The 12,235-nt window shown below is 33.3% G+C and overlaps 1 protein-coding gene across 2 annotated transcripts; it reads left to right on the forward strand.

Moving 5' to 3' along the window:
* The first annotated feature begins 2,896 nt into the window (after positions 1–2,896).
* Positions 2,897–10,892, forward strand: LOC148617906 (uncharacterized). 2 transcript variants are annotated; one of them, XM_088585558.1, is made up of 7 exons: positions 2,897–3,009; positions 4,133–4,212; positions 6,409–6,486; positions 6,862–8,904; positions 9,226–9,324; positions 9,633–9,736; positions 10,691–10,892. In XM_088585558.1, the coding sequence occupies exons 2-7, from the start codon at positions 4,164–4,166 to the stop codon at positions 10,721–10,723; spliced, it is 2,406 nt and encodes an 801-aa protein (XP_088441684.1). In that variant the 5' UTR covers positions 2,897–3,009; positions 4,133–4,163; the 3' UTR covers positions 10,724–10,892. The 2 variants fall into 2 exon arrangements, with proteins under 2 accessions (XP_088441684.1, XP_088441685.1); XM_088585559.1 differs by lacking the exon at positions 2,897–3,009 and adding an exon at positions 3,089–3,209.
* The last annotated feature ends 1,343 nt before the right edge of the window (positions 10,893–12,235 follow it).

Genomic DNA, 12,235 nt, shown 5'->3' on the forward strand with positions numbered 1-12,235 from the left:
TTCTAAATAAAATTACTCGATTCTTTTTTTAACAAAATTCAGTCCATTCTTTTCTTCTCTTATAAGACTGATATTGATTAGAATGAAAACATAAATATAATACAAAAAGTGACTTTTCAAATATTATGAACAATTCATTGTGGTAGAAATTGATTGTTGCATTTTTCAGAAATTGTATTACAATACAAGAAAACAAAACTTATTGACGGTGGTTTATAGTTATATATTTTTCTTTATGCCTTGCTTATATATGGTGCACAAAACCAGCATCGGAAAGTGAATACAAGATAAAACCGGTCAGCAGGGGGTAGCAATTATATTTGTTGCCTAAATTATCTATGAGTCAAACCGATATTTGAAATACAAGCGTACCAACTGTGAAAACAATAGCTTAATTATAGAAATTAATGGTAGAAAAGAAAAAAACAACGTAAATTAGTCACAGTCAAATATGCTGAAAAAGCTCTTCTGCATAATGTATGCCAGTCAGTACTACTTTTTTCAGAAAGGTCGAAGTAAAACGGAAAAGACACTTCACGTCACGTGCTCCGTGTTTACATGATGATGAATGATTATCTGTACACTAGTATTAATTTCATTTATTCAAACGATTTCTTCTATTACTTATCTACACATCGTAATATAATGTGCCATTTGTTATACGGACTTTCTATTTGACTAATCTTTTTGGTTATTTCTGATACTTAACCAGTTCGGTGCCTTTTCTCTTTGGTCTACCCCAAGCTTGACGTTTTATGAGGCAACTCGGTGATTGTTTTTTTTTTTAGAAAAATAGAGGACGCTTACTCTACCGGTGCAATTTTAAGTGGAGTTCGAGTTAGTCATATACTTTTGCTGCTTTGTACGTATTATTATCTGATGTTCTTTGCTGTGTGTGTCTGTTTTCCCTGTCTGGTCTTTGTCCCTGGATTACATTCTTTTTTATTTCCTCAAGAATCCTGGTTCCCTTGATTACTCTTTTTGTTATTACCCTGCAAATACTAATTGAGGCCACGATTGATGGACTGTTTTGTTTGTTGTCCTTTTGCATCACGTCGTGAATGTGGATGTTAAAGAATAATCGTAATATAACCCGCATTAAACCAAAAAGAACTGCTCGTATGAATCTTGATAATGCTATTTTGTAGTTTTAAACAGTCATCTATTGATAGTTGAAACTTTTAAGGTCATTTGTTTTTCTAAGCATCTAAAACATGCAAGTACTACATATACCGTTTCACAGACAAATGTCAACCTAATTACACTAGTTTTACATATAAATACAACGTTAAGCTAAGGTATTTCTCCATATCGTTTATCGACAAAAACAATACCGAATTGCCACTAGTGGGATGACTCAAAAACAATACCGAAGCACCAGCAGTGGGATGATTCATAACAATACCGAAGCGCCGCCAGTGAGATGATTCAAAAACAATACCGAAGCGCCAGCAGTGGGATGATTCATAAACAATATCGAAGCACCAGCAGTGGAATGATTCATAAACAATACCGACGCGCCAGCAGTGGGATTATTCAAAAACAATACCGACGCGCCAGCAGTGGGATTATTCAAAAACAATACCGAAGCGCCTCCAGTGTGATGATTCAAAGTCCAAGTACATGGCCTAAGAAGAAACACATGACACAAAGACAAACATCCACAATGTGGCGAACAAAATGAAAAATATTACACATAAAAACCGAAGATAAGGGAGACAAGACGTCACACGGAAAACTAATGCACTAGCAATTATGAAATTCCACGAAAAAAAGTGGAAGTGACAACAGGTGCTCCGGAAGGGTAAGCTTGTCTTGCTACTCTAGCGGCACCCGCCATATTGCAAGTGAGAATAATCTGGTAATAATTCTGTAATAATCCGGTATGAAATTATTTCTGTATCCCTTTTTAAACTTGTTGTCATTTAAATTTCTTCTGTGTCAATGTGCTGTAAAATCAAAACAGCCAGACTAAAAGACTAAACAGTTTGTTTGTTTGTTTGTTAGGGTTTAACGTTCGAACAGCAATATTTCAGCTATATTCAGACGACTAAACAGAAAATTCAAAAACCAAAAATGAAGTAATGGAGATTGAAGCAAAAATAAAAGCGAAAAGAGGAATAACAATTTACACAAGACAAGAAGAAAAACAAACAGAAATCCGGAATTGTACAAAGCAGATGAATCGGTAAAATTCTTATACATGGCTTGCATTTAAACAATCTTCTCCTTGACGTCAGAGAAACCTTAAACGTACGTGGTCTTTGGCACGTTTTGTAGAACTTTTATCTTTTCCGTCTGTGTAAAATACAAATGGAATCATATTCAAGACAACTTGTCTTATTCTTCCATAATAAGATTGAAGTCCTCATAAAATGGTCAAATATTTAAATTACAGTACAATTTAAAACTCATTATAAAAAGACTAATTTAAGAAACAATAACACGTCTTTTTAACGTTGCCAAATATGTGGGGGTAAATCCATTTAAGTAGTTATATTTACAAATGGAAAGGAAAACACAAGCGGGCACATCAGTCTGGACAGCCGACTAGCAATGTTTGGCTCAAATAAAAAAATAAAGTTATACAATTTTCAAACAATAACTATCTATGTTTACGCATAGATGGTTTTCGTTGTGATGCACCTCTTAATCAAATCTTGGATGCAAACTAAAGCCTCTAAGACACTTGAAAATGACTTTAATTTTCTAACAAAATTCACAATCGAATATTGAGTAACATCGACAAAGCATCATATGTACCATGTCATGCTTGATGTCCGAAAATTACGAAAATGTGTAATCCATTATGACGTAGGGAAAACGAATTTAAGGAATTTTTTTTATCACAAAAGGAAAGAGAGACAAATTAAAACTTATTAAAGTGATGCATTGTCTATTTGAGTCATTGAACCTGCACGATCTAATTTGTCTTCAAAAAGAATGTATGCGTGGAAGACATAATTCCGTTTAAAGTCTTTATCAAAAGACAGTTTTGGTGTTTACAAGGTATGTTTTATAGCCTTTCACAATACGAAAATTGTTGTTTACCGACTTCAATTAATGCAACAGACTCTCGAACCTGTTTGTCTGGATAATTTGTTTTTCATGGCATTTTTTGTTCAAAAAGGATAGTTACTACAAAAGTATATCTCGATTCCATGTCGTATTATGATAAATCATGAGTTTTGCATCAACAATGAATACAGGTTAGTTTTCCATGCAGCCGGAGACATTCGTTTCCTCTCTTACTTACCGCTGCTGTAAACAGGCTTTTCGAAATATTTGAGCGTTATTCTATTTAAAGCATACGTTGGTTTACAATCGAATAACTTAGCGTACATTTATTCGCTAGGTTCTTGCATTTTCTGAGAGGGCTAGCGGCAGCGTCTAGAGTGAACGACAGACGCTGTTTCGGAGCCTGGTTAGTTTTATTCGGATTTTTTTTTCTCCTTGGTTATATAATTAAAACGTTAGATACCGTATAACTGATTATTTTCGCGGGTGAAAATACTGCAATTTGCTCTATGGTCTTTATTTTTCGCGTTTTCAGATTGATTTAATGGATGGAAATTATATGTTAAATATCAGGACTTAAATTCTGTGAGCTTTTGTATTCGCGATTTCTCGAACCTTGCTTATATAGCGAAAATTAAGAGCCCGCAAAAATGTCAGGTTCCACGAAAAACGTAAGTATAGTCAAAGCGCTTAGCATTTGTCGGAGTTCGAGTACTTACCTTATTATTATAATTATATCATTTTCTTCTTAGTTTTACGTGATGATACATGTTACCGTTATTTCTATTATCGTTATTTTAATTCTTTGCTACTTCAATATTGTTTTGAATGTCTTTGTAGATTTAGTTTTTACAGTTACATTTATTGCTTACTTTTTTAATTTACATAAGACAACCAAAGGATTGTTTTACTTTCTAAATTCAAATATGAAATGAATAAAGTGTTAGTTAATGTTGTATACTCATGTGTATATTATCTGTTTTTATGGAAATGATTCATATTTGTTTGCTTACTGACTTTGTACGTTGAATTAAAAACGAACATTTGTGTCAACCATTCATTACAAATAGCTTTGTAGGCTTAATAAAAGTATGAATATACCCTAATATTTCAGTTTATTGGCTTAGCCCTTAGCGGCAAGAAAGATGGTAACACCTGTTATAGTACTCCTAAATGTGTTATTCAATTCAATAGGTATGTTGAATTTATAGATGCTTACATAACGTTTTATTGGCATATTCTGAAATGTTTTGTTTGGTTTGAACTTTAACCTTTGAACACCAATACGCTTCTTAAATGGTGGATTACTCATTTTTAGCATGGTACGATTCGTCTTAGACATTTTCAACACGGTTGTTCCACACCCATACAATACGTCTTTCATCCCCATAGTCTACAAAATATTCATTTCCAATTGGTCTTCCCAAAATCCATTTTCACCATTCCCTATTGCCCTTCCCTTATACCATCAAATAAATATTCACAAAAATGCTGACCCACATCACTACATTCATTACTTACACTCCATTCCCTAGTGTTTCTAGAAAAGCAAAGGACGCTTACCCTACCTGTGCACCTGGTCCATGCTCCGAGTCCGAGTTACTCTTTTGCTTTTGTTACTTTTTATGTATGATTTTAGTTACTTTATATTCTTTGTTGTGAATGTCTGTTTTCAATGTCTGGTCTTTGTCCCTGGATTACATTATTTTGATTACCGCTATAACCTTGGTTCCCGTGATTACTCTGTCCAGGAAACATCATTACCTATATCATATAGTCCCACTCTGACACACCATCACATATCAGCTCTTGTTCCCTATTGTTCCGTCCCTTACGTTATCACTATTTTCAATTTCATAATACAAAAGCATCATTGCCCATTTCCTAGTTCCTGTATAATTTTATACATCATTCCGGATGACCCATTCGTCCATTTACCAACACAGCATCTCTCTCCCGTGTTTTATTAAATAGTTGATTACATTATATTATATTAAAAGTATACTGTAATCAAAGAAGAAAGATTTTTTATTAAAATATTATCGTCAATACACATTCTATTTATCAATTTTCAAAAATTAACTATAGTCTGTTTGCTACTGTTTGTACACAAAGTTACATCAGGACATTCACATTTGTCAAAATAAATGGACAGGTAAAGTTAACTAACTACTTGTAAGTTTCCATTGATCACACAATCATTTATTTTACATTGGCTTGAAGAACAGTTTACTTGTTTGAATTAGATGTAACTTAAAACGAAAAAGAACAATTTGTAAGATAACCTGACATGTGTGTAAATTTTCTAAAATTTACGACAGAAAAAAACGAAACAGAAAGTACATTAATTTCTATCCATTATAATTCATTTCATTAACAAAAAGTACATGAAATATCGTATCACCTCTTACATCTACATTCTCATTAATCAACCATCAAAAGATATAATAAAAGGTGGTAATGATTGAGTAGTGAATTACCTGGTCAAAACTGTTTTAAATTGTTCTACGACAACAAAATCATGTTGGCTTATCTAATAAAATAATGGACGATTGGATTATTAATTTTACAAATGGAATGATTGAGTGTTGTTTTATTAAACGTCTGTGGTTGTGTATTAAACGAACATAAGCGAACGTATTACGAACTATCAACATTGAAATAAATGTTATGTTTGAGCGTAAATAAATGCAATATAAAATGTTTGAATCACTCTATTGCAATAGAAATAAGTTTCATTCTCCATATTAGATAAATTATAAGAAATAAAAAAAATATTATGAATAGAACATAAGTTGAACATTTATTCATATTTTAAAATAAAATATTTTAAATAACCAACAACAAAAACAAAACAAAATGGTAAAGGTTAAATTGATAAGATTAAATTCAAAGACCTAAAAACCGAAAAATAAACCTAAATAGAGAATGTATTTCTGATGTAGATAGTTTCTCCATTCAAGCTGTGATTCATTTACAAAACAAAAACAAATACAAAACCAAAACCAAAAAGAAACATGTTTCAAGAATGATATTATATAAGAGGGCCAAAGTATAAACAACTCGTGCTCGGTTCTGTTGATGTATTGGAATACAAATACAGTTTGTTGTAGCATATAATTTATAAATGGCAGATATTTTACATGTTTGTTTTATAGTGAAGTAATATAGGCTACAGTCTGAGTTATATTCAAACTTTATATGTAAAACGCAAGAAAGAAAAACAGGGGCAGAAACAATGTTATGAACTTCAAACAGATATACGTGTAGGGTCATCGTTCTCTGGTTACTGCAACTGCAGATTATTGATTTGATAAAAATAGTTTAATTGGGAGTACATTTGTCGAGCATTTAACCATATTTGTTATGTTTTTTTTTCTTCTTTTTTAGAAACCGCAACTGGACAACTAGACAACCGTCTAAACAACAACTTCAATTCTAGATTTGACAGAACATCTTTCATCGGGGGTAAAGTAAAGCCAAAAATTTAAAAGAACACTACTGTTTTGTTCCGTCATTAAACTCTTAATCGTGTTGACAGGAATATTACGTTCACTGAAACGTGCAAAATCACTTTTACATCTACTTTTTTATTTTTAACATAACACTCCAACCTCATCCATCAAGACAACATGATAAAGTCAAGGAAAGGAAAAAAGTGCAAAATGGCATAGATAAAAAAAAAAGGAAGAGGACTATTTTCTGTGAATTACATTTTAACCATATTTTGAAACGGAGAAAATGAATAACTTGTATAATTATATAAATACTATATTTGCGTATTTTGGTAAACAATTCAAATCAAAGTTTTTAATTTCAATTACACAACATCGTTTTTTTCAGGCACAGATAGATTGAAAACAGATATCTTAAAACGTCTTGATGGAAATGACTTCCTTGAAAGAAGACAAGAAGAAAGAGACCTTAGTGACGAAGAAGAGGATGACAAGTTGCCTGAAAAGACGGTATTTCCATGGGCAGGAAGGCATGTTATTAAGGAACAGGCATTCCAAAGACAATCGCCAGCTTCAAATTCACTTAAATTTAATCAAAACAATATACCAACACCTTTGAGAGTCAGAAGACCAAATAATGTGAACGTTCGAAAAAATACAGAAGTGACATTTGGTGTAAACACTATAAGGGAAAATAACCAAATGCAAAGAAATGCTATTCCATGGGAAGCAAACAGGCAAAGAACTAATATGCAATCCGCAACAAGAAAGACAGAAACTATATTTCCATGGCGAGTTCGGCAAGCAAGTAAAGACGTTACAAAGCAAAGGTCAAATACCCAACCTTCATCGGTTCCAAGAGAGTTGACTAGACAGAATTCACATTCAAAAAAGGTCGCAATTCCGTGGGCAGTAAATAATATTAATGGAAAAAATTCAAGACGTACAATGACTCGATCCTCAAGTGCCACCAGGAAATTGAGACCGACAGCAACATTTCCTTGGGCAGTCAAGAAAGCAACTGAACAAACAGTACTGTTATCGACATCCATGGGACAACAAAGCCAAGGAATTGTCAATCGTAGGAACGACCGACTGACAAAACCCTTGATCCCATGGTCTCGGAGAAAATTAAATGTAATCGAGTCGCCCATAACACTAAGTGTTCCAATAGCTAATCAAGCCAAACAACCAAGACCTCAGCAAAGAGTTTTTCCATGGGCAACTAATACCAATAAAGAAAATTTTATAAGTATACGAACTGTTCCATCTGTCGAAGAAGTAAACAGGAATAATTTGCGACCGCGAAAAACTTTTTTCCCTTTTGTAGCAAGCAAAGGTGAGAACAAATTAACGCTTACTAGAAAGAATCCAAAACGTTTGTCACACGAAAACGTAGATAAGGAAAAGGTAGACAACAGAAAAACTTTTTCAGAAATAAAGAGAGTTAGGGCCACAAAACTGATACCTAGAAGGTCGCAAGCCCAGTTAAATAGGAAAAAAAACCATAAATCAAACCAAACCCCAAATTCTTTGGTACAAAAGGGCAATACAAATTCCTTTGCAAAGAAATCAGAACCAAAACCAGTAATAAAAAAAAACAATTTAAGAAACACTGGGAAATCAGACTTGTTCCATAAGGAATTAGGGACCCCACAGAAAACGGGCGAAGAGAATTTGAAAGCTTTAGAAGAAAAATTAAGCAAAATTGCAACAGCGCTATCAAAATTAACAGCAAAAACTCGTGAAACTAAGAATCACAAAACAAGTAATTCAAAAGCAAAGCATAGAGGAACATCATTGTCAAAAGTGAAAAAAATCAACGCTGTAAATTCTTCATTTCGAAATACGAAACCCATTGTGACAGCTTCGGAAACGGTTGATATCATTTCAAAATTAAGGAGGAAGGGCACATCGTTTATCGACAAGAAGATGAAACCAGAAAATTTGCAATCAGTTGAGATACGGAAAATATTTCCCAGGCACAAAGCTAGTCTACATGGAACGATTAAATCCAAAAGGAAATTGAATTTTAAGTCAGTAGAAAAGACAGGCAGTAGGCTGCAAAACGCTGACAGTGAGCAACCTTTAGAAAAAAATAAGGAAGAAATTGATGCAGATGCAAGTTCTGAATCAACAGAAACAGACACTTCACATGAGGGAAAAGAAGAGAAAAGTGAAATTTTGATGAAAAAGAGGAAACAATCCGATGATTCTAATGAGTCTTTTATAAAAGAGAGTCCAGTGGACATAAGGAGTTTATTTCAAAGATTAAAAAATCTTCGATCTGGAGATTATTTTCCGATTATGAAAACACCAGCAAATACAAAATCAATAACCAAACCTCCAAAGACTTGGAAAATAAACCCTAGAAGGAGGAAGACTTTGTGGCAGTGGGAGGATTCAGGACCCTCTGTAACTAAAACAAAAGGTACAGAAACTACGTTTTTACTATAAATGCACAGTAACCATATATAAGATGTGTTTGTGAACATTTGAATAGTACAATAACCACTTCACTTTGATTTACGTTGAAATTGTAACGAATCTTATTTGAAGTGTGCAAACAGTTATTGTTAAAATTTCGCCGAAGTTTCTTTAATTGGAAATTGATCAAATATATCTTAAGTTTTTTTAAAATATCCTCAGTAAGTCGAAAAAACAATACATTTCGTTTTAGTTCACAATCTTAATATTGTTTTATTTCCATGCTTAGAAATCTAGCAAAATAATTGAACTAACTTATTTTCAGCTAAAATGTGCGATCTCTGTCACAGTCTCGCTGTCTGTGAGAATGGAAGATGTGTATGCAGAAAAGGTTACTTCGGGAATGGAATATCTTCATGTAAACGTAAGAATTTACACAGTTATTTTAAGACCAATGTTGGAGTAACATTTAGTATTTGAAATATTTGAAAAAAAAGAGAAAAGGAACACCAGAGATCACCAAAAGGTCTTCAGCAGACAACTTGAAAATAGTGAACTGTTATTTTTGTTACCATAACTCGGTCGTTAAGGCCAGGTTCGATCATGTTCAACCTTTATTTCTAGTGCTGGATTAATAATCATAGTTAACATTAGCAGTTAATGTTTACACACTAAATGTCGATGCATCAATATTTTTTTTTTCATAAATTACAAGAAATGACTGTATTGCAGGAAAAACTTGTCCACGCAAATGTCATGAAAACGCCACGTGTAGAAATGGACGGTGTAAATGCCGAAAGGAATATTGGGGAGACGGAATTCATTCCTGTTTAAAGGTAAAATCGAACATGCAAGGTTGAAAATAATGAACACTTACACTTCAAAAATTTACCAATAAACAAAACTGGAATTAAACGATGGGACGAGGAGACAAATCACCATAAATAACACAAATAAATAAAATAATACGTATAGAAACTCCAATAAACAGCAGTCCAGGCTATGTGTTATTTATTTTATGATACTGAATGTTCCATCGTCATTCTTTTTTTTCAAATTAAACCCTAACAAATAGTTTTGTATGTTCGTCTTTTGTCCTTTTTTCTTCATTGATATTGTTTTTTTTTTAGTTAGAATTTATTTAAAACTGTAAACGTTCATTGCGCGGTTATATATCATACCCCTTTTAGTGATCTTAATTTAATGTACCAGTGATTGACTTTTTTTCCTGCTCACAAACATAAATGTCAATAAGATGGGTTTTTTTAAGTTTACTTTGTATGAAATAACTTGAATATATTTTTCCGTCTGTTAATGTAGGTCAAGGCCAATGTAACATTAACAACAAATAAAAAGCAAGGTCTAAAATTCAGTGCATGGAATAATCAATTCAAATCAGAAGACACTAGCTAAAATATTGTCCATGAGCCGATCAAAACTCACATTTTCTGATTTATTTTTAACTTTCCGTTTGATTTTTTTTTATTTTGATTTTTTGTTTGTATTTCATTTGTTTCTGTTTCTTGAGGTTTCTTTTTGTTTTGTTTTTTGTTTTGTTTTGGTTTGGTTTGTTTTTTAGTATGTTTGTTGTTTTTTAGTATTCATTTTTATGGCTCAATGTAGCTTTACAGTTAAAGTTTCTGTTTCTATCTCTTTGTTTTATCATTTACGCTTCTCCTCTTTTGGTGCTAACCTGTAACTCCCGATTTGGTCTTTTTCCTTTAATGAATCTCCATTAGTTAGACGTTTAAATTGTTAATGAGTTAGTTAAAATATTCGTTATATTTTAGGTATTGGGAAGGTACAAGGTAAAGCTTGGCTAGAAGCTCAAGGGAAAATCGAGATCAATTCCAATCACCTCCTGCAATTTAGTTGAATGTCCCTAAAATGAAGCGAGGACATTGTTCGGAAAATGTAGCTTAACCGCTGATTAGAACTAGCTTTGAATGATGATATTTGTTATTATGCAATATTAAAAATATCAAACTCGCATTGCCACTTTTGATACTTTCTGTGAGTATGTACGTATATTGTGATGAATGATTCTTAATTATCGTTGAAAACAACGAATAAGACTAAAACCAGCATATTTAGTACATGTATCCACGACAGCAAACTGTTTAGCCTTCTTATAGCGCTAAAAATGTTTTCGACGACAATGATGATAGCACCATCCTATTTTTTTACAGCGTTCTCTAGAAAAAAAAAACTTCAATAAAATTGATGTTTATTTACTTATTTACATTGGAGTAGATAGACACTGTTGTATTTGAATATTCAACAAATTTCGTTGGAGTTAAATACACATTGTGCACATAAAAATTCGCTTCGATGTTTCTTTTTCTAGAAACAAGATTTTCTAATTTATGAATAAAAGTTTCTAGAATTTGGTGATTTCAATACTGTTTAAAGTGACATGATTGTTAGAATTGCAGAGAAATATAGCATATATATATATACAAAGGTCTCAGAATGTGACGACTCTATTCACTACACTGCTCCATCGGATCAAATTGATACAGGGAAGATGCGTAAACGTATAGAAAGGTCTGAAAAATTCCCAACGATGTTAGAACTGTCAAATTTGCGATGCTAAATTTTGATCGTTCCCTCCGCGGGACTCGAACTCGTACCGCTGTGACATCTATGGCAACACCGCCTGCTCAAAGTCCAGCGCCCTAGACCACTCGGCCAGCTAGGCTATATACAATATAGCTTTCTCTGCCCGGGTCATTCCTCCTCGTAGGATTAATCTAGGGGCTGTAACTTAGTACACGATGTATGGTGGCACGGGACAGCTCATTTAGATGTTATTATGTAGGATAGAGGATCAAATTAATGATGCATGTCACAACAAAGCCATATTATACAAACGGCTCAGAATGGGACGACTCTATTCACTACCTGCTCTATCGGATCAAATTGATACAGGGAAGATATGTAAACGTATAGAAATGTCTGAAAAATTCCCAAAGATGTTAGAACTGTCAAATTTGCGATGCAAATTTTTGGTCGTTCCCTCCCCGGGACTCGAACTCGTACCGCTGTGACATCTATGGCAACACCGCCTGATCAAAGTCCAGCTCCCTAGATCACTCGGCCAGCTAGGCTAAATAAAATATAGTTTTCGCTGGCCGGGTCATTCCTCCTCGCAAATTAATAATGCATGTCACAACAAATCAATATTATTCAAATTTTTGGTCGTTCCCTCCCCGGGAATGACCAAAAATTTGCATCGCAAAGGAGTATGTTCAGAAAATGTCAAAATCAGCCCCCAAAACTAAAGTGTTTCAAATAAATTTGATAATTGCAAAATTTACTATTTGAAAATATGC

Source organism: Perna viridis, chromosome 5 (assembly GCF_037379345.1).
Source record: "Perna viridis isolate PV_CMFRI_1.1 ecotype Kerala chromosome 5, ASM3737934v1, whole genome shotgun sequence".
NCBI classification, from domain to species: domain Eukaryota; kingdom Metazoa; phylum Mollusca; class Bivalvia; order Mytilida; family Mytilidae; genus Perna; species Perna viridis.